At 42.9% G+C, this 23,275-nt stretch overlaps 1 protein-coding gene and 2 long non-coding RNA genes across 12 annotated transcripts in view; 2 read left to right on the top strand and 1 right to left on the bottom strand.

The window, feature by feature from the left end:
• Positions 1-20,415, bottom strand: part of ADPGK (ADP dependent glucokinase) — a 32,296-nt gene extending 11,881 nt beyond the window's left edge. For 2 of the 10 annotated variants that reach the window (XM_055277869.2, XM_055277870.2), the window contains exons 1-3: positions 20,072-20,371; positions 11,512-11,737; positions 8,428-8,490 (exon numbers count right to left, since the gene is read on the bottom strand). In XM_055277869.2, the coding sequence (XP_055133844.2) occupies positions 8,428-8,490; positions 11,512-11,737; positions 20,072-20,304 (522 nt within the window). In that variant the 5' untranslated portion in view covers positions 20,305-20,371. The other 8 variants (XM_055277864.2, XM_055277863.2, XM_055277865.2 and 5 more) reach the window with 8 other exon arrangements.
• On the top strand, positions 185-16,707 carry LOC134736599 (uncharacterized). Its single transcript, XR_010120695.1, has 3 exons — positions 185-234; positions 13,175-13,227; positions 16,616-16,707. It is a non-coding gene; the product is annotated as an uncharacterized lncRNA (long non-coding RNA).
• A 29-nt stretch (positions 20,416-20,444) lies between the features above and the next one.
• On the top strand, positions 20,445-21,351 carry LOC129481758 (uncharacterized). The gene is made up of 2 exons (XR_008657500.2): positions 20,445-20,661; positions 21,067-21,351. It is a non-coding gene; the product is annotated as an uncharacterized lncRNA (long non-coding RNA).
• Positions 21,352-23,275: the final 1,924 nt, after the last annotated feature.

Below are 23,275 nucleotides of genomic sequence, written 5' to 3'. Positions count from 1 at the left end.
CACGCACCACCACACTCGGCTAATTTGTTTTTTTTTTTTTTTTTGTATTTTTAGTAGAGATGGGGTTTCACCATGTTGGCTGAAACAACCTGACCATGCCAGGTTCGTCTCAAACTCCTGACCTCAAGTGATCTGCCCGTCTTGGCCTTCCAAAGTGCCGGATTACAGGCATGAGCCACCATGGCCCAGACAGAAATATGGATCTAAACAAAGAAATGAAGAACAACAGAAATGGTAACGCTAGATAAGTACATAAGATTATTTTTCTGATTATTTAAATCTCTTTAAGAGATAACTGAAGAAAAGTACTAACAAATGTAGTGTGAGGTTTGTAACACGTAAAAGTCAAATATATCACAATAATAGTATAAAGATTGGAGGGAGAGAAGTACAGGCATACCTCATTTTATTGTGCTTCACTTTACTGTGCTCTGCAGATACTGCAGTTTTTATAAACTGACAGTTTGTGGCAACCCTGTGGTCCCCTGTGGGCACCATTTTTCCAACAGCATGTGCTCACTTCGTGTCTCTGTCACATTTTGGTAGTTCTCACATTTCAAAGGTTTTCATTATTATGTCTGTTATGGTGATCAGTGATCTTTGATGCTACTATTATAACTGTTTTGGACACCACAGATCATTCCCACATAAGACAGTGAACTTAATCGATAAATATTTTATGTGTTCTGAACGCTCCATGGACTGGCTGTTCCCATCTCTCGCCCTCTCCTTGGGCCTAATTTCTTGAGACATAACAATATTGAAATTAGGCCAGTTAATAACCCTACAATGCCCTCTATGTGTTCAAGTGAATATGGAAGAATCACACATCTCTAACTTTAAATCAAAAGCTAGAAATGATTAAGCTTAGTGAGGAAGGCATGTAGAAAGCTGAGAAAAGCCTCTTATGCTGTTAGCCAAGTTGTGAATGCAAAAAGCCCTTGAAGGAGATTAAAAGTGCTACTCTAGTGAACATACGAATGTAAGAAAGCAAAACAAAACAAAACAGAAACAAAAAACAACAACAACAAAAGGAAAGCAAAACAGCCTTATTGCTGATATGGAGAAAGTTTGAATGGTCTGGATAGCAGACCAAACAAGCTACAACATTCCCTTAAGCCAAAGCCTAATCCTGAGCAATGCCCTAACTCTCTCCAATTCTGTGAAGGCTGAGAGAGGTGAGGAAGCTGCAAAAGAAAAGTCAGAAGCTAGCAGAGGTTGGTTCATGAGGTTTAAGGAAAGAAGCTGTCTCCACAACATAAAAATGCAAGGTGAGGCAGCAAGTGCTGATGTAGAAGCTGCAGCAAGTTATCCAAAAGATCTAGCTAAGATCACTGATGAACATGGCTACACTAAACAACAGGTTTGATGGATACAAAACAGCCTTCTGTTGGAGGGTAATGCTGGATAAGTACATAAGATTATTGTAAGGAGATGCCATCTAGGACTTTCAGAGCTGGAGAGCAGAAGTCAATGCCTACCTTCAAAGCTTCAAAGAACAAACTGACTCTTGTTGGGGCTAACACAGCTGGTGACTAAGTTGAAGCCAATGCTCACTGACCATTCTGAAAAATCCTAGGATCCTTAAGTATGATGCTAAATCTACTCTGCCTGTGTTCTATAAATGGAACAAAGCCTGAATGACAGCATACCTGTTTACAGTTTAATAGGTATTTTAAACCGACCGTTCAGAACTACTGGTCAGAAAAAAAAAATGTTTAAAGTATCACTGCTCATTGACAGTATACCTAGTCGCCCAAGAGCTCTGATGGAAATGTATAGGGAGAAGGATGATGTTTTCATTGCCTGCTAATGCAACCTCCATTCTGCAACCCATATTCTGCAACCCATAAATTAAGAAGTTATTTTGACTTTTTTTTTTTTTTGAGACAGAGTCTGCCTCTGTTGCCCAGGCTGGAGTATAGTGGCGTGATCTCAGCCCACTGCAATCTCCACCTCCTGGGTTCAAGTGATTCTTGTGCCTAAGCCTCCTGAGTAGCTGGGATTACAGGCGTGCACCACCACACCTGGCTAGTTTTTGTATTTTTAGTAGAGATAGGGTTTTACCACGTTGCCCAGACTGGTCTCAAACTCCTGGCCTCAAGTGATCTGCCCACCTCGGCCTCCCAAAGTGCTGGGATTACAGGCGTGAGCCACTGCACCTGGCTGGAATTTAAGAAATACATTTCATAAGGCTATAGCTGCCATGGGTAATAACTCCTCTGATGGATCTGGGCAAAGTAAACTGAAAACTTCTGGAAAGAATTTACCATTCTAAATGCCATTAAGAACATTTATGATTTATAGGAGGAAGTCAGCATATCAACATTAACAGGCTAACCCTCTTGGACACCTTTGAGATTCAAGACTTCGGTAAACTGCAGTAACTGCAGATGTGGTGAAAACAGCCAGAGAACTAGCATTAGAAGTGGGGCCTGAAGATGTGACTGAATTACTGTATTCTTCATGATAAAACTTGAACGGATAAAGAGTTGCTTCTTATGGAAGAGCAAAGAAAGTGGTTGAGATGGAATCAACTTCTAGTAAAGATGTTATGAATATTGTTGAAATGACAACAAAAGATTTAGAGTATTACATACACTTAGTTGATAATGGCAAATAGCAGGAAGGCTTGAGAGGACTGACCCCAATTTTTAAAAGTTTTTTAATTTTTCATTTTTAGAGATAGGAATTTGCTCTATCACCCAAGCTAGAGTGCAGTGGCACAATCATAGCTCACAGTACAGCAGCCTCAAACTCCTAGGCTTAAGAGATCTTCCTGCCTCAGCTTCCCAAGTAGCTGAGACTATAAGCATATGCCATCATGCCTAGCTAATTAAAAAAAAATTTTTTTTAGAGATGGGGGTCTTGCTATGTTGCCCAGGCTCAAGTGATCCTGCTGCCTCATTCTCCCAAAGTGCTGGAATTACATGTGTGAGCCACTGTACCTGGCCTGATTCCAATTTTGAATGAGGTTCCACTGTGGGTAAAATGCTTTCAAACAGCATCACATGCTGCAGAGAAATCTTTTGTGAAAGGAAGAGTTAACTGATGTGGCAAACTTCATTGTTGTTTTAAGAAATTGCCACAGCCACCCCAACCTTCAGCCACCACCCTGATCAGCCGGCAGCCATCAACATTAAGGCAAAACACTCTGCCAGCAAAAAGATTATGACTGTCTGAAAGCTCAGATGATTGTTAACATTTTTTGGCAACCAAGTACTCTAAAACTATGTACACTTTTTTTCAGATATAACGGTACTGCACACTTACTTGATGACAGTACAGTGTAAACATACCTTTTAATGCACTGGGAAACAAAATTCATGCGTTTCATTTTATTGCAGTATTTGTTTTATTGCAGTCGTCTAGAACCAAACATGCAGTATCTCTGAGGTATGCCTGTTATCACTTGAAAGTAGACTGTGATAAGCTAAAGATGTACAATATAAACCCTAATGCAACCACTAAGAAAAAAAGAATTATACCTAATAAGTCAGAGAAGATAAAATGAAATCATAGAAAATAATCCAAAAGAGTACAGAAAAAGAGGGAAAAAGAGATGGGACACACAGCAAACAAATAGCAAGATGTCAGATTTAAACCTAACCTGATATAACAATAATCACATTAGATGTAAATGGTCTAAACACTCTGATTAAAAGGCAGAGATTGTCAAAGTGGATTAAAAAGCAAGCCCCAACTATATGCTGTCTATAAAAAATACACTTTAAGGTAAAAAGATGCAAATAGATTACAAGCACAAAGATGGAAAAAGATATACCATGCCAATACTAATCAAACGAAAGCTGGAATGGCTATTTCAATCAAAATAGATTTCAGAGCAAAGAATATTATGAAATGATTTTATTTATCCCTAGTAATGATAAAGGAATTAATTCATGAAAGGGATGTAACAATCCTAAACATTTATGTACCTAATAAGAGTTTCAAAATACATAAAGCAAAAAGTTACAGACCTATAAAGGAAATAGACAAGTATCCAAAATTACAGTTGGAGATGTCAACATCCCTCTTCATAACTGACAGATCAAATAGACAAAAAAAAAAAAAAAAAAACCAGTAAGAATATAGAAGACTTGAACAACACTATAGATCAACTTCATCTAATTGACATTTACAGAACACTCGACCTGACAACAGAAAGGCTTATGTATATTCTTGAAGCTTTCAAGTACACACAGAACCTCACCAAGAGAGACCATATTCTGCACCATAAAAAACGTCTCAAAAACTTAGTAGGATTCAGGTCATAGAAAGCGTATTTTCTGACCATACTGGAAATAGAAATCAGTAACAGAAAGACATCTGAAAATCCCCAAATATTTAGGAACTAAATAACATACCTCTAAGTAGTCCATGAATGGGCTATTAAATGGCACCTCTCAATAAATCAAAGGGATATTAGTATTTTGAAATGAATGAAAATAAAAATAATGTATCAAAATCTTTGTGATGTAGCTAAAGCAGTACTTAAGAGGAAATTTATAGCACTAAACCCCTATATGAGAAAACAGGAAAGGTCTCAAATCAATGACTGTAGCTTTTCATGTTAAGAAACTAGAAAAAGAGCAAGTTAAATCTGAAGCAAGCAAAATCCAATGAAAATAGAAAAACAGAGAAAAAAATCAATTAACCAAAAGCTAATTACTTATTAAAAAGAGCAATAAAATTTATAAACCTCTAGCCAAGCTGATCAGGAAAAAAAAGAAGATACAAATGACCAATATCAGGAATGAGAAGGAAAACACTACAAATTGTAGAGATTTTAAAGGAATAATAGAATACCATAATTAACTTTATGCCAATAAATCCAACAACTTAGATGAAACAAATTCCTTGACAGATACAAACTATTAAAGCTCATTTAAAAAAAAAAAAAGGAAAATCTGGATTTCCCTATATCTACTGAAGAAATCAGTTATTTAAAATCTTCCTACATAGAAAACCCTGGGCCTAGAAGGCTTCACTAGAAGGCTTAAATTCTATAAACATTTAAGGAAGGTACAATACCAATTCGACACTAACTCTGTTTTAAAAATTGAAGAAAGGGCCAGGTGTGGTGGATGAATCCCAGCACTATGGAAGGCTGAGAGGCAGATGGATTACTTGAGATCAGAAGTTGGAGACCAGCCTGGCCAACACAGTGAAACTCCCTCTCTACTAAAAAATACAAAAATTAGCTGGGCATGGTGGCGCACACCTATAGTCCCAGCTACTCAGGAGGCTGAGGCATGAGAATCACTTGAACCTGAGAGACAGACATTGCAGTGAGCTGAGATCGCACCACTGCACTCCAGTCTGGGCAGAGCACGACTCCATCTTAAGAAAAAAAAAAAAATTGAAGAGAAGCTAGGTGTGGTGGCTCATACTTGTAATCCCAGCACTTTGGGAGGCTAAGGGAGGACTGCTTGAGGTCGGGAGTTGAGACTAGCCTGGCAACATGGTGAAACCTCAATTCTACAAAAAAATACAAAATAATTAGCTGGCTGTCGTGATATGTGTCTGCAGTCCTAAATACTCGGGAACTTGGCTGAGGTGGGAGGATGGCTTGAGCGCAGGAGGCAGAGGTTGCAGTGAGCCGAGATCATGCCACTGCACTCCAGCCTGGGTGACAAAGCCAGATCCCGTCTCTCAAAAAACTGAAGAGGGGGAAACACTTTCCAACTTACTCTACAAGGCCAGTATTGCCCTGACAGCAAAACCACAGACATTACAACAAAAGAAAAATACAGAGGACGTAAAAATTTTAAACACAATTTTAGTAAACCGAATATATGAAAAGGATAATGAATACATCAGAACAAAGTAAGCTTTATCCTAGAGATGCAAGGTTGGTTTAATATGTGAAAGTCAATATAATTACCATATATCAAACTAAAAAACAAAAAACCACAAAATAACCTCAGTAAATACAGAATTTGACACAAGCAGCATTTGACAAAATAAAATAACTATTCCTAATTCTTGGCTAAATTCCACAAGTATATATTTTTTTGAGATGGAGTCTCGCTCTGTCGCCCAGGCTGGAGTGCAGTGGCATGATCTCGGCTCACTGCAACCTCCGCCTCCCGGGTTCAAGCCATTCTCCTGCCTCAGCCTCCTGAGTAGTTGGGACTACAAGCGCCTGCCACCATGCCCGGCTAATGTTTTTGTATTTTTAGTTAAGATGGGGTTTCACCATGTTGGCCAGTCTGGTCTTGAACTCCCGACCTCAGGTAATCTGCCTGCCTTGGCCTTCCAAAGTGCTGGGATTACACAAGTATATTTTTTAAAGGCACGGTTCCTCTCCTGAAATTAGGTTTCTATTCGATCATTCCATGAAACCTGCCTTTACTATATTCACCAGCGTCTATTTCAAAGATGCAATATAGCATGGCTATTAGGAGAATGGATTCTGAAGCTTGACTACTTGGGTTCAATTCCCAGTTCTACCCATTATTAGGTATGTGATTTTCACCAGTTTTAACTTCTCCACGCCTCATTTTTCCTATCTGCAAAATGGGGATAATAAAAAGACTTCCCTTTAGGGCCCTATGAAGATGTAAATTGGTTCATACACATTTAAAGTACCTAACTTAAAACAGTGCCTGGTATATGGTAAAAAACTATAGAAGGAAGTGCTAGCTATGATTACCACCTCTGGAAAATACCTAGTTCTTAATCTCTGTAGTTCTCAGATGATCTCTCAGTCCATGTTGAGAAGCATTTCAGCAAGTTAAACTGAGTCTCTCTGAGAGAGAGGGTGAAGTAAAGGCAGAGCCTGACACTTGAATCCTGGCTCTATCATTTACTAGCCAGGTGCCCCTTACTTAGCCTCTCCAGACCTCTATCTTTGAAATCATAAGATTGTTGTGAGGATTGAGTAACAGAACGCTTCTCTTTCCTCATCTCCTACCAAAGCCATACCTGTTTTATTAGAATGCCTTCCAATCAGACTGGTCCCAGGACCAGCTACTCCAGAGACCAAGAGCAAATGCTGGTCCCAGGGGAGGTCAATACTGAAAGGTCAATCTTGTACTCAGCCATGACCGTCCAGGGTATTGTCTTCCCAGAGGCCAGAATTATTTCTCAGGATCAGGAGGGTGGCCTCTTAGGAACCCATGAAAACTCCTGGGATTCTGATGGGAATGGCCTGGGCTCTCTCTAAAGGGCTTATGATCAATCTCCTTTTCTTCCACCCATTAGCTGGTAATAGTTCCAAAGGTCAGCCCTGGAATTTCTAATCTTCTCTATTTGGGAGTTAATTACAATGTATAAACACAATGACTGCAAAAGTCTATATTTTCTTTTTATTTTATTATTCTTTCTTAGAAGTATTTTCTACCCTAATATTTCATGAGAACTTTGATTCCTATTAAAATATGAATGTTCACACTTTAATATCCTCTCTAAACTGAAAGCACATCTATCTCCAGGTGTATAGTGTGGCTTCATATGAATTTTTCCCTGAAACTGCTGATGACCTATCCGTATTTCTGAGTTCGTCTCTGGCTTCTGGTTCCACCACTCTGCCTCACATTTCTATTTTTAGGCTTGTCCCCCAAAACTAGAAGACTGTTCACAGTCTGTTCTCTAGTGTTAGCGGCCACAACCATTCTGCACTGATCAAGGTTATTTACTCCAGAATCATCTTTGTTAAATCTTTTTTTTGTTCCCCATGTATTGCAGTAGGTTTTAGATATATGTTTCTCCTCTCTGGCTGCTCTAATCCAAACCTTAATCATTTTACAGGACAACAGCAATAACTTTCTTGCTGGCCTCCCCCTTCAGGCCTATTCTACTCATAGCAAGAGAAACTTCTTACTCAGGTGTTACTGTGAACATGGCAACAATTTTTAATTCTACTTAAACCAAACAATTTAAGTCTTGAAGACACTCCTCTACCGACTCTCATCTAGTGGCTTTTATTTTTGGCACTCACCAACATCCAGGCTCACCAACACGGCCAACTGTGTTTTCTTTCATGACTTGTATAATCCTCAGTCTCAAGGCCCACATGCTCCTAACTATTACATGATATGGTGCCTAAGAACATGGGTTATTGGGTCAGACTGCCTGGGTTAAATTCCTCATTCCATTACCTATCAGTTGTGAACCTCTGTCTGCCTCAAGTTTTCTCATGTAGAAAGGAAGAACAATGGCAGTACCGACTAGCCTTACAGGGTTTGTTGCAAGGATTAGATAATCTATGCAAAGCACTAAAGACAATGTCAGGCACAGAGTAAACACTCAGAAAGTATTAGTTACTACTATCTCCTACTATTACTGCTTCCTAACAAAAGACCCAGGGTCTGGGACATGGTGATCCCTAAGTTGAATCAAGGAATAGATACTCATTCTTGCTCCTAAAATTATTGAAACACTAGGGAAAGGCACAGGTTTTAATCTAAAAATTTGACCTACCTTTAAATCTGAGTTGGCTGCAAATTTCTGTCCAATTAAAGCTGCATTTCCTCCTACATAGTGCTGTAAGAGAGTTCAAGGCTTTTAGACAGTATTTTAATACAACTATATCACCCAAGTTTAATCATTTTTTATTTAAAAAATTAATTTATAGTCCATTTTCCCAAAAACATTTTGAGGTGATTTTACATCAAAGGACACACAGATGAAGTGAATGCAATACAGAAATAGAAAGTGAGTAATAAGGTGAAGAAAATAAACAGGACAACCATGAAAATGAGTCTGAATGCTTTAACTGTTGATCAAATTCAGCTCTGAGCTTACAGACAGCCAGAAGAGACATAGGAAACAGGAAGTGTGGACAGGGCTTATCTTCTACATTACAGTCCTTCTAAAATGAAGAAAAATTTCACTATCCTGTGGAAAATCATTCAGTACATACTATAATGAACTAAAATCTAACTCTTGAGTGAGGCACATACAGCCTTTATCTAACCCACGCTTTCCTTACCACCTTCATCTCCTGCCCTTCCCTTCCACACCCTGCTTACAGCTCTCCAAGTCAGCCTTCCTCTGTCTCTGTGCCTTTGGCACATGCTGTTTCCTTCCATTAGGACACCCTCCCCTTCTCATATACTAGGCAAAACCCTGATCACTTTCCAAGAATCAGCTGCAGTGTCACCTCTTCTGTAATGCCTTCTCTGTTCCCCTTACCCCACTGACATCTCAGCCTTCACAACCGCCCTCACCAGATGGGATTACAGATCTCTTCCTACCCCTATAACCTGAACAAACCTCTAATGCAGCTCTTGTCCACTTGGGCTACTATCACCTGGGTACACAACTAGGTCCTTCGGGGCAGGGACTGTCTTCTTCTGAAGTGTTCAGTAAATGTTTGTTGCTAAATTTTGAGAAATGAAGAAACACACTGATGTGTTGGGAAATATAAAAGTTTTCCTGGAAGTAAATTCTAAAGATAATGGGCCCCTAATATAGGACAGTACTTTCCCTTAAACACCACATCTCTCAGCTGAGGATCCGGAGAACAAATAATTCAAGGTTGGTGTTCCATGTTGCTAAGGATGGATCCATGTGCCTTGGAAATCTGACACATAACAGCTAAGGTTGCTGTTCTGTTATAAAAGTTGAAAAGCCTAATAGTGTTACCTGGGTGGAATGCTGCTATCCCAGCTTCCTAGTCCTCAGCCCACACAGAGGCATAGACTAAACCAGGGGTGTCCAATCTTTTGGCCGCCCTAGGCCACACTGGAAGAATTGTCTTGGGTCACACATAAAATACACTAACAATAACGACAGCTGATGAGCTATTAAAAAAAAAGGGTGGAGGGGGGTTAAATCTCATAATGTTTTAAGAAAGTTTATGAATTTGTGTTGGACCACATTCAAAGCCATCCTGGGCTGCAGACTGGACAAACTTGGAGTAAACAATTCTAGATGGTAGACATCACTCTTATCCCAATTTTGTGCTGACTAACCTCCGAATTCAGGTGGGACGGTAATAGCTTTTTAGAGATAATTTAAAACTTTCTGTGACATGTAGGCTGAAATTTGGCCCTTTAACATGTCAGCCTTAATGTTTTATTTAACCACGATAGTTAGAATTTACTAAAAAAAATATTGAGAAAATAGTAAGATACCTACAAAGTGGATTTCAGAATTTTCATATAATGTTTATCAACCTGCCTTAAACTATAAGGAAGTATGAAAAGGCACTCCCCTAGTGAAAGGGGTTTTACAATGTTAAGAAATAACCTGGACCATCACAAAGCTAGATAAAGTTGCTGTAAAAATTTTTTTCATCAAGAAATAAAGGCAGAATCAAGAGAGAAGAGAAATCAAACTGGTTTAAATTCCATAATCATAAAGACTTTTGAGCAGTGAACTCATCATGTTAGAACTATTGAGATTCTCTCATAAGAGATAAGAATTTCACTACTGATCCCAGCTGTGAAAATGATAATAACTGAAATCTTAACTTGCTGTCACCTTTAGAAACTCAGCTAGGTAATGCCTATGTCCATTTCTAATGTTCAAATAGGCAGCTTCGAAGACAAAAAACTTATTTTTAAAAATTTTTTGAGACAGGGTCACACCCTGTTGCCCAGACTGGAGTGCAGTGGCACGATCATGGTTCACTGCAGCCTTGACCTCCCGGGCTCAGGTGATCCTCCCACAGGCACATGCCACCATGCCCAGCTAATTTTTCGTATTTTTTGTAGAGACAGGGTTTCACCATGTTGCCCAGGCTGGTCTCAAACTCCTGGGCTCAAGCAATCCACCTGCCTCAGCCTCCCAAAGTGCTGGGATTACAGGCGTGAGCCACTGTGCCCGGCCTAAAATCTTAAGTCATCAAAATAAAAGCAGTCACAAAGGTTTGCCTGTGAAAGGTGCCAATTAAAAATGGCATTAAGAGCTTCCTTGGCTAGAACTACCAAACCAGACTGGGTGCCCAGCCAAAGGGAGGTTTAAATGAAGAGGAAGAATGGGTTGGGGGCAAGACACGGGAGATAACCAACCAACCAAAACTCAGCCTCAAGAGGCATGAGGGTACATGCAGGAGCAGGCATACTGGGGTGAGGTCGGAAGAGCCATGGTTGGGTCTCCAGCCCCAGCACTGCCTCTTATTCCACGTGAACCTCCAGGAAGTGCCTGGACCATGCAGGGCTTTGTATATAATCACCAGGTGAGCTTGGAAACCACTAAGGTTCTAACTCCGACAGGTTCTACCCTGCAGACCAGTGGTTCTCAAAAGAAGGTTCTCAGACCTACAGGATCAACCAGGAAACTCGCTGGAAAGGTAAATTCTTGGGTCCCATCCCACATCTACTGAATCTGAACTCTGATAGTAGGCCCAGAAATCTGTGTTTCAACAGCCTCTCCAAATGATTCTGACACATGCTCAAGTCTGAGAACCATCAACCTAGACCCACAGTTTTCAACCAGGGGTGATTTTGCTCCCCTCCTCTTCAAACTGGAATGAAAAGTTGCCTGCTTACTTCTAGGAACCATATGAAAAAGGCATCTTTTTCCACCCTTAATTTACTATTGCTGAACCAAACAGACCTGGGCTCCTGGGAACTCTGACGCAACCTGGGCAATGTCGTGAAAAGTTTCCTTATCACTGAAGAAGCGCTCAGCAGCTGCTCCCTTCCCCATGAAGTGAATGAAGGCTTCTTCCAGATCATTCCTTGAATGCAGAATGCTGTGATCTTTCCCATTCCCAGGACTAAGGCCAAGTGCCTGCAAGAGCTTCACCCCTGAGAGCACCACATCAACACATGCATTGACTCTAGAAGGAGGAAAAAAACTGTGTGAAAGCAGCAGAAGCACCAAGTAGCCATTTTGAATTTAACAAAAGGAAAATGTTTCTCAGAACCTTATTCAACAGAAAAACAGGAAGTAGATCTGAAACCTGAATTGGCAAGTAAACAGCACATGGCAGGAGAAAAATTACTTTAACTGGATGTATGTATTAGGATCAGAACACAGGACTCTTCAATAATTTGGCAAACTTTTACACTAGTTACAAAGTGAGAAGATAGGTGCTTAGCGTTTCAGAACAAAGCTACTGTAACAAAAATGTAACATTTCTAAGAAAACGCTGGCAGAGCCAAACTGGATTCATGCTGGCTGTGTGACTTGGGCAAGTCACTAATTTCTCTGTGCCTCGGTTTCCTCATCCACAAAATGGCAATAATATGAGCATTTAACTCATAGAGCCACGGTTAAGATTAAATATGTGAATGTATACTTAGGAACAGCGATTGGCGCAGAGTAAGCAAAATATGTGTTTCAGTCAAAGGCTAGGTATCAGGCATCTTCCCTCCAAAGACAAATGATGGTGGTAAGATACAATAAATTCCTAAATGCCTGAGTACTCCCAGCTGAAACCCTGCCTCTTAGAATTTAGTGGTATTTTACAGACTTAGGCACACCTGCGGCATTTTAAGAACTCACCCTTTGGCCAGTGTTCACAGGACTGACCCATGAATGTTAAAGACCTGCCACTCCTGGTTGTCTCGATGGAAATTATAAAGTATAGGTTGAATCCCTTATCTGAAGTGCTTGAGATCAGAAGTGTTTCTGATTTCGGAATATTTACATATACATGAGATATCTTGGGAATGCAACCCACGTCCAAACACATTTCATATATACTTTATACATACAGCCTGAAGGTAACTTTATACGATGTATTAAATACTTTTGTGCATGAAATAAAGTTTCTATTCCTTACATGTGGGTGGAATTTTCACATTTAAGTACTTAATATACATCAGTGGCATCATGTCAGTGCCCCAAAAATTTTGGATTTCAGAGCATTTTGGATGCTCAACTTGTACTAACGTTGTCTGGCATGGCCTCTCCTATGTGTGTATGGAGAAGGTCTGTCTTACATTTTCAGGGTTTCTTTGCTAAGTCATCCCTCTTTTAAAGAGAACGTTCAAATAATTAAGGTAGCTAGATGAGGTCTTCCTGCCCCTACCCCTATCATGGTCATTTTTATTCCTGCCTTTGCCTATTGGGATGTCATTCTGGCCAGTGAGGTTGGATTACCATACAGGCAGCTCCCAGCCAGCCAACTGAGACGGCCCCTAGTGATACGGGTGACTGGGCTTCAGAGTTAATTCTGAGCAGCTCTGAAACCACAAGGTAAACTCATTAATAAAAATGTCTCAATGGATGAGATTTTGGTGTAAAATACATAGTTGTATTTCCCTTTTAGACTCTTTCAAAAATGAAGAGGAATGAGACTGGGATGAAGAGGAATTTTACCAGGTATATTTCTACTTTTAACACGCATGTATTCCTTTTATAATTTTTAAAATGACATAACTTTAAAAAGGTTTGTATGCAGACTAGATATTATTTACATCATTTAAGGAAGATTTACAAGGGCAAGGAAGAGACATCCTCCCTCAAGACACAAACAGACTGCATCCTCATTATAAGGGTCCTTTTTAGTAATTCTTCCCCTAGGGATTCATGTTTTGAAAGGAGTTTTGCCTATCAAATAGCATTTAAATACTCAGTTTCTTGTTCAAGACATACATAATGACTCTGGTCAACTGGAGAAGCATAACCTAAGAGTTACTATGCCTTTCAGTGCATAAAACATCTAGCTACTGTATTTGGCCCTTCTCTTTAAAACAGGGATGATTTATAGTAAAGAAACACTGAAAATATAAGCCAGAACTTCTCCATGACACACACAGAAGGTGCCATTCTGGACATGCACGTGGCAGTTGCTTAAAGATATGTTTAAAATCTTTCCTTTCACAACCTTCAATGTTAAGAAACCAAACACACCTTGCAAACTGGTCTCAATTTTACCTCAGACATGGTGCCCTTTACTTCTAATGAATGCAACATTAGATTGGTAGGTAGAATCAATAGGAATACAAGTATCTGTAGCTCTCAGATGCCAGTAGGTTCCTAAGTTTCAGACAGTGAGGGCTTGAGTAAGGAGGGATACCATTTCCTCCAGACAGCCCAGTCTAAAAAAATTGTATCCAAATGGATTTGGGTCCCGAGTCTGAAGAGTAGTAAAGGTTCAGAACTGGAGGGAAACCTGTCTTTGAAAATAACTACTTCAAAAACTATAAACATCCTCAAGCCTGTAATCCCAGCACTTTGGGAGACCGAGGCAGGTGGATCATGAGGTCAGGAGTTCAAGACCAGCCTGGCCAAGATGGTGAAACTCCGTCTCTAATGAAAATACAAAAATTAGCTGGGCCTGGTGGTGGACACCTGTAATCCCAGCTACTCGGGAGGCTGAGGCAGGAGAATCGCTTGAACCCGGGAGGTGGAGTTTGCAGTGGGCCGAGATCGTGTCATGGTACTCCAGCCTGGGCGACAGAGCGAGACTCCATCTCAAAAACAAAAAAACAAAACTATAAACACCCCACTCTCCATATCTAGTACTGCTGAGATTTTAAACAGTCTGACTCCTTAAAGATGAGAATGGGGAAAGCTGTTCAGTATACTTTGTAACACAAGGCAAAACCCAACAGAACTAATTTTGAGTTACAAAATACCACTATCATGGAACATTTTCCATCCCTCACCTAATCACACCAGGAATACTGGGGGAAAATAATCAGTTTTTCAGACTGGTTCATGGTTTACTTGATAACTTTTTATAATTAAAAAAAAAAACAGGCTAAGCACGGTGGCTCACACTTGTAACCCCAGCACTCTGGGAGGCCAAGGTGGGTGGATCACTTGAGCCTAGGAGTTCCAGACCAGCCTGAGCAATATAGCAAGACCTCGTCTCTACAAAAAATACAAAAATTACCCGGGTGTGGTGGTGCACACCTGTAGCCCCAGCTACTCAGGAAGCTGAGGCAGGAGGATCACTTGAGCCTGGGAGGCAGAGGTTGCAGTGAACCAACATGGCACCACTGCTTTTCAGCCTGGGTGAGAGAGCAAGACCCTGTCTCAAAAAAACACTGAACATCTACTATATGCCAGATGCCAAACAAGTACTTTACATGTACTTTCTTGTTCTGTTTTATAATACTTTAACCAGAATAAGAACCTTTCTCTGCACTTTCTCAACTCAATAGCATTCCAAAATGTAAAAAGCATATTACCTAAGGTGCTGTATTGTCAAGGGGAAATAAAGGGAGACACAGTTAAAGAATCAGAAGGCAAAATTATGCTCATCTGACATGCAAGTAGAAGCTCACACTTCAGTAAAAAATGTATATTAGATGACTGTGATTTTGGAGAAAACACAGATGAAACAACTAGAAAATAGGTCAAGACAATAGATGCTGAAGGTCAAAATGGGTTGGGGGGGCTGGCAAAGAGGGCATAGTTCTCCCTTCTAGACCATAAGTGCCTCTAAGGCAAAGACGATGTTTCCTATCTCCTCCCTTTCGTTTCATCACCTGTAAAATGTTTTCTAAGGTTTTCTCTAGCTTTACATTATGTGCATCAGCTGTTATAAGAGCTAATTATAATTGTTAAGACATAGAACTGTAAAGAGGCGGGGGAAAAAAAGGCTAGGGCAGTGGTCCCTGGGCGGAACCCTAGCTCCTCCATCTAGACAGAAGAAAGGCGGCTGATCTTTAAGAAGCACCCCATGCTAGGCAGGCATTTTCAGATAGATTAAACCTATTTGCAAAATGCTGTAAAATCGCTAATTAGTCATCACTGCTTTCAGCTGAGAAGAGTAAGGCTGTGGATTAACTAACATTCCAAAGGCCACAGACAGGCGGAGCTGAAATTCAAACCCAGATTTATCTGATGCTGAAACCCACACAGGAAGTATACACAAGCAAAGTTGTACACGAAGGGATTAACTTTGTGTTTGGATACAATAAAGAATTATCTAGCTAGAATGGAGAATTCATACAGGGGAGAAGACCAAGATATGTTTCAAAGTTCCAGGTGAAGCCAGTTCCAGGGGCAATAAATATTAGCATGAGGGTTTTTTTTTTTTTTTTTTTTTGAGACGGAGTCTCACTCCTGTTGCCCAGGCTGGAGTGCAATGGCACGATCTCGGCTCACCACAACCTCCGCCTCCCGGATTGAAGCGATTCTCCTGCCTCAGCCTCCTGAGTAGCTGGGATTACAGAAATGCGCCACCATGCCCGGCTAATTTTTGTATTTTTAGTAGAGACGGGGTTTCTCCATGTTGGTCAAGCTGGTCTCGAACTCCTGACCTCAGGTGATCCACCCACCTCAGCCTCCCAAAGTGCTGGGATTACAGGCATGAGCCACCGTACCTGCTGGGTTTCATCATTTTTAAACCAATGAACAGTAGGTACCAGAGTCTGATTTAGAAGCAGGGGAAGTTTCCTAGAAACGCCTTAAAACTCCTCCTATCCTTTACTTCTTTGACCCGTTTCCACCAGCCCCTTAAATGCTAGTGCCTCCCAGAATTCCACCTTTACCATTTTTACCTTCTCCTCTTCTTCTCTTCCTGGGTGATCTATCCAGTCTCTGGCTTCAACCTAAGTGCCAGTGTCTCCAAAATTTGCAATCCTGTTTCTCAATATATTCCTAAAAACCAGTTTCTCATTTTCAGTAGCTGACAGAAAAGCTCATCTGAAATCCCATAACAATGTATGTACATTTCTCCTCCTCTGAAATCCAATTTATCTTCTTAAACTTGTTTTTCTTAAATCTCTCTTAATGGCAACGTGGCATCAACAAGGAACCAGAAATGGGAAAGACCAAGCTTCAATTGCTCCTCTGGCACTTGACAGCTACAAGATCTTGGGCAAATAAATCAATGTGTGAAGACTCGGTGACAATATCTGTTATCTGCCTCCCTCATAAAGTTGTTGCATTAGTCAGTTTTCATAATGCTATAATGAATTGCCTGGGACTGGGTAATTTATAAAGGAAAGAGGTTTAATTGACTCACAGATCAGCATGGCTGGGAAGGCCTCAGGAAACTTACAGTCATGGTGGAAGGTGAATGGGAAGCAAGGCACCTTCTTCTTAAGGTGTCAGGAAGGAGACGTGCCGAGTGAATAGCAGGGAAGAGCCCCTTATAAAACCGAAGGATCTCATGAGAACTCACTATCAGGAGAACAGAATGGGGAACCGCCCCCATGATTCAATTACCTCCACCTGGTCTCTCCCTTGATTAGCTTATGGGGATTACAATTCAAGATGAGATTTGAGTGGGGACACAAAGCCTAACCATATTAGTTGTTATAAGATATTTAATACTGGGCTGGGTGAGGTGGCTCACACCTGTAATTGCAGCACGTTCAGAGGCCAAGATGGGAGGCCAAGGCCTGATCCCAGTAGTTGAAGACCAGCCTGAGCAACTTGGCAAATCCTGTCCCTACCAAAAATACAAAAATTAGCCAGGTGTGGTGGTACATGCCTGTAGTTCTAGCTACTTGGGACACTAAGCATGACAGGTCAAGGCCACAGTGAGCTTGATCATGCCACTGCACACTCCAGCCTGGTGACAGAGTGAGACGCTGTCTCAAACAGAAAACAAAAACTAAACAAGATATCCAATACTAAAAACCTGTCGTTTTTGACTACCTTTCTTTACTCCACCACATCCAACCTATTATTCAGGTTATCTCTCAAATCTCACCTCTTCTACATCATTGCCAAGTTTGGTTCAGGCTCCTTTCTCCCTTTACACAAACCCTACAACGGCCTCTTAAACCAGTGTCAGGATGTCAAGATATTCCTCCTTATGAATCACATTAAATTGCATTTTGAGTGTGTCTGTGTGAGAGAGTGAATACGAGTGTGTCTCTAGAGAAGTCAAACTACAACCTCAAAATGAGATTCTGATACAAGTACTACACCTGCTCTCCCTCATCCCTCCTATATCCCCCTATCTTTGGGCTAAAAATCCTCTTTGGGTAATAAATGATGAGAAGCAGTGAAGCAGTTTAGAACCACTGCTCAAAATCCACCCTTCACATTCCCACCAATTCTCAACAAAGAACTTGTCATCAGTTAACTGCTTACAAACCTTTATGGCTTCCCCATAAAAGGCCCTTCACAATCTGGTCCAGCCCTTCATTCTCAGCATCATCTCTTTACAACCCTCTACCATAAGATTCTTGCTCCAAAGCAAGGCCCACCTGTTCCCCAACAAACCATGTACTTTTTCACATTTGGTTCTCTTGCCTAGGTGGACCTTTGGCTTGAAGAAATCTCATTTATTGTCTGTCCTATGAAAGTCACTGTAGTAAAATATATTTTCCAAGATGGTCGCAATAAGATGCCCTATTCCACATGTTCTTTTCACAATGTGACACTGATGCTCCTCCCATCAAGGTTTGTTCTATGTCCCCTCCCTTAAAACCAGGTGGACCTGTGACTCTGGTAGAAGAGTTCCTATGTGCTTCTAAGGTTAGGTCGTAAAAAGGCATTAAGGCTTCTGCCTGGTTCTCGTGGGTTGTTCCTCTTCTAACCATAATTGTTATGGACTGAATTGTCCACCGCCCACCAATTCATATGCTGAAACCCTAATTCCCAATGTGACTATATTTGGACATAGGGCCTTTAAGGAAGTATTTAAGGTTAAATAAGGCCATACGGGTGAGCCCTATTCCAAAAGGACCTAGTGTCCATAAAAGAGGAATAAGAGGCACCAGGAGTGTGCATGCGCAGACTAACTGAAAAGCCAGCTGGCTGCAAGCTAGGAAGAGAGGCCACATCAGAAACCAATCCTGCCAGCACCTTGATCTTGGACTATCAGCCTCCAGGTCCATGAGAAAACAGATTTGTTGTTTAATCCACCTAATTTGTGGTATTCTGTTATAGCAGCCCAAATGACTGATACAATAATATGTGTTTCCAACAAGTGAGGCAGGGACCTTGCTTCACCCATCTCTGTATCTTAAGAACCTAGCACAGACCTGACTAACCATTTAGTTGGTTAATATCTGCTGAATGAATGCGCATAAAGCAAGGAAGGACAATTTAATCCCAGCACTTTGGGAGGCCAAGATGGGAGGTTGGCTTGAGCTCAGGAGTTCGAGACCAGCCTGGGCAATATAGCAAGACCTCGACTCTACTAAAAAAAATAAAAAAATAAAAAAATTGGCTGGGCGTGGTGGTGCTTGCCTGTCGTCCCAGCTACTCCAGAGGCTGAGGCAGAAGGATCTCTTGAGCTCGGGAGTTCGAGGCTGCAATGAGCAGTGATTGCACCACTGCACTCCAGCCTAGGCGACAGAGAGACAGAGACCCTGTGTCCAAAAAAAAAAAAAAAAAACGAAAAAATTATAGCTAATATCGAATGCTTTTTAAAGCAGGCACTATGCTAGAGAGATTACATGAATGATGTCATTTAATCTTCAGGACAAGTTTGCTCTACTTTACCCCTCCCAGCCCCGACACTACACAGAAAGTAGTGAGCTACAAGGTAGAGGGCCTGCTTTAATGTGGTGGTTATACATAACTCTGAGGTTATGGCAAGAAAGTCAAATTGAACTAAGACAGGGACTAAAGTTAGTGTTTACAGTATCAATACTATGAAGGGAATAATTACATTCCCAAGGAAAAGTACAAAGAAAGGAGGTAGTGTCATTTGAAAGAACCTTAAATATGCAGTGTCACTGAAGTCAGGGGAAGAAAAGAGTTTCACAGAGAAGGGCGTGTTCAATGCGTGGAAGGCTGCAGAGATACTGAAGACTCAAAAAGGCAAATCAGAGAGGAGTTGCAGTACAGTCGTGTGGTTTCTAGACTACACGGCGTTTCGAATGAAAGTGGGTAAAGGCAGAGATCACGCGTCTTCAAGAAGTTCAGAAGAAAGAGGAAGAAGAGTGTTATTATAGTGGGTAAGGTCAAGTATCTTTGACTGCAAAACAAGTCGCCAGAAGAGAAGGAGCTAAAAGTTGGAACGAGGAAGAAGGCTCGGAGAAAGGTGTCAGACAAAGTGAGATTAGCAAGAAGCTGTTAGGGCTGGTCCTACCGGGATGAGAGAAAGGCGCAGAGGCCAGCCGAGTGGAAAGAGCAGCGGTGACGAACCGGGTTCCACTCAGACGTCCGACGCTTCTCGCCAAGGGGCCAGCGCGGACAGCAGCGCCTCCCGTGGACCTCTGAGAAGCCCTGTTTCTGCGCGGCTCCGCCCGACCTCCAAGGCGGACCTCGGAGGCTCAGAGACCCAGGCCCCACTGGCACTCACCCCACTGCCACGCGGCGCCAGCGCCGGACTGGCCGCACGATAAGCGCGTCCCAGGCGGCCGCCAACCGGCCCTCGGGGGAGACGGGTCCCGGGGGCGCAGGCGCGGGCCCCAGACACAGCGAGCTCCAGAGACAGCGCAGCGCCGAGCCTGGCAGCTCTGGCTCCAGCAGGAAGACGCAGCCCACGGCCAGCGCCAGGAAGCCCGCGTACGCGGAGCCGCGCCACAGCGCCATGGGGACCGAAGCGCCGCACCTGCGCGAACCGGCTCCTTTCCTAGCCCGCGCCTCTTCCGGGCTCGGCGCGCGCCGATGTCGACACAAGCGCTACGTCACAGGGTGCGCCACGGGCCCCCCAAGGGGCGGGGCGACGGGCGGTGCCAGGACGGAGCGGGTGGGGACCCCGCCGCCTCAGTCCCAGTCCTGGCACTGCGGTGTTGTGGACCCTGAGGAGGTGGGACAACGGCGGTTGTCCCTTCCCGGAACTCTAACCGTATCCCCAAAGAGAGGGATGGGAATACATTTGCTTTCGCAGTAAAACGAAATGGACAGATTGTGAAGAAGCAGACAAACCTCGCGTTAATATTCGAACCAGTGGGTGTCCCCATTGGCACGGATCACACCCCCATCTTTTTTTTTTTTTTTTTTTTTTTGAGACGGAGTCTCGCTGTCGCCCAGGCTGGAGTGCAGTGGCGCGATCTCGGCTCACTGCAGGCTCCGCCCCCCGGGATTCACGCCATTCTCCTGCCTCAGCCTCTCGAGTAGCTGGGACTACAGGCGCCCGCCACCTCGCCCGGCTAATTTTTTTTTTTTTTTTTTTGTATTTTTAGTAGAGACGGGGTTTCACCGTGTTAGCCAGCATGGTCTCGATCTCCTGACCTCGTGATCCGCCCGCCTCGGCCTCCCAAAGTGCTGGGATTACAGGCGTGAGCCACCGCCCCCGGCCATCCCTCCCTCCGCCCCTGTGTCCCCTCATTTACTAGACTCGTCCTCTTCCAGGCCTAGTGCTCGGCGCTTCTGAGAGGAATAGGCTCACAGAACAGCGGCGCTGCCGAGACCCCTGGGGTACGCGAGGCAGGGGGATTCCGCCCCTTTGGAAGGTGGCCGAGACCCTCAGCCACTAAAGTACTTCGTCGAGACAGGAGAGCCCGCAGAGATCGTTCTCTTCTGGATAACCAGATTATTCCACAGTCAAACTTTAACCCTTTTGGGGGCGCTGTTCCCTTTAACAAACTCTGGAAAATGTACACAATCTTGTGCACAACACGAGAGTTATGGACCTGAGTTAAGAAACGCTGGTTTCTTTTGTTCCCCCTTGGTGACATCACTTAAACCCAGCCTCTCTTCGTTGATACTTTTCTGTGCATGAGGCGAGGCTGAGAGACAGTGAAGCTAGGCTGGGTACCGACTCATTCTCATCAGCCACAATGCCTGGCCTAGTCTTGTTCCCTGGTCTGTTTCCACTTTTCCAATTCTGTGGGCTCGGCTCCTGACCTTGGCTTTGTGTCCAGTTTTCCACTGTGACCCTGACCTTTGGACTTGGCAGCGAAACTTTACTCCCCTAACTTTGATCTTGGGCATTAGTCTTCATTCTCCTCAGCCCCACCTCATCAGAACTTCCCCATCCTGGTCATCTACCTTCCCGCAGTTCATCCTACCCAGCCTACCTGACCATGCTATCCCTTTAGACACAGGAACAGATTTGGGCTACCTTGGAAAAGAAGCCAAAGAGCTAGTCAGATCTTTATGAAGCCATGAAAGCCATCTTCCTTAGAGTTGCCTGTCACTTCTCTCTCCTCAGGGAGACATGTCAGTCAGTTCCTAGAGAAACTGCTTCTTCTCACAACCCTCAGCTGTCAGGTTTCCCTGGCACCCAGAGGAGACTGAGCCAGCAGCTGACCTGAAAACAGCGAGTCTGCTGTCCAGCGACCATTTCCCTCTATTGAGAATTTTAACCAAGTGTCTGTTGTCTGTAGTTATTTGATATTGACTGTGGACCCACAAAGTCACACGAGGCTGAAGGTCAGAACAAGTTAAATATGTTTCCAAGGTGAAGTTTTGGGGAGCACAGGAAGCTGAACTGTGGGAAGGCCGTAGAACAGACAGATCTAGAGGACTAGGAGAGTGCTCCACATCAAAGTGATGTGGACAGAAAACTGCCTGGGGCTTTCTTGCTCCCACGAGAGGCTGCTAAACTTCCAGCACTTTGCACCTAATTCTTCTGCTTCTTTCTAGATTTTCCAGAACTGTTGATTTAGTCACAGAGACAAAACAATAGCAGTTGAACAAAGTGGATGTTTATTTCTCATGTAAAAGTCTAAATGGGGTGTTGGCATGTTGTGGGCTGTGGTAGCAAGCTTGGCCCCCTCTGGTTGCTATGGGACCTGCTGTGGGCCTCTTGCTGGTTGGTCACTCAGTGTGGGTTTGCATTGTGGGTGGTGAAGGGGCCAGACAAGGAAACGAGAGAGCTGACCTCAATTCCAGCTGAGAACTGAAGAGTCAGGAGCCGCAGGAGGTGAAGAACAGAACACCAGGGACAGTTGCCAGGCCTGGTGGAACCTGATGTGGCTTCTGGTCACATACATAGTCACAGGGCCCTTAATTCCTTCTCATCAGTGGCTCAGGGGCAGGCATTCACTGTGTTGGTGCCACAGTCCCTCTTGAAATATTTCCTTAATGAAAAGTCAGAAAAGATTCTGATCATCTGTCTGTTCAGACAGTCTGGAATCCTTTGCAAGCCAATTGTTTTTCTAGAAGTTAGGTTTCTGGGGACAATTAAAACAGCTCTGAGTGGGCAGCTGTGGCTCCTTTGCCTAGGCTGAACAAAGAGAAAAGGGCTGGGCTGGGCAGGCCTCAAGACACCCCCCGCCCCCACCCAAATTGCTTCCAGACATGGCCTTTGCTATTGGTTCTCTCTCCTAGGATCTTGAAATGAGAGAAGAAAAGCAATTTGGTTCTAGAAAATTCAGAGGCAAATGGAGGCTCCAGGTGTCCCATCCAAGATCCTGACCTGGAAGGCCAGGGAGCAGATCCTGTATTAACACAAAGAATTAGCAGAATCCTGTCAGCTTCCAAATTAGCTGAAGGTGTTGGCTTTAACATAAATACCCATCAGCACCACCCCCGCGATCTGAAAGACCTTAAGGGGCACATTTGTTCCCGCGTGGAGCAGAAACTGAAGTGGGACCAAACAGTTCCTGTGAAAGCT

Source organism: Symphalangus syndactylus, chromosome 5 (genome assembly GCF_028878055.3).
Source record: "Symphalangus syndactylus isolate Jambi chromosome 5, NHGRI_mSymSyn1-v2.1_pri, whole genome shotgun sequence".
Lineage (NCBI taxonomy): Eukaryota > Metazoa > Chordata > Mammalia > Primates > Hylobatidae > Symphalangus > Symphalangus syndactylus.
Note: the sequence above shows the minus strand (reverse complement) of the source record. Positions and strands in the feature narration are given on the sequence as shown.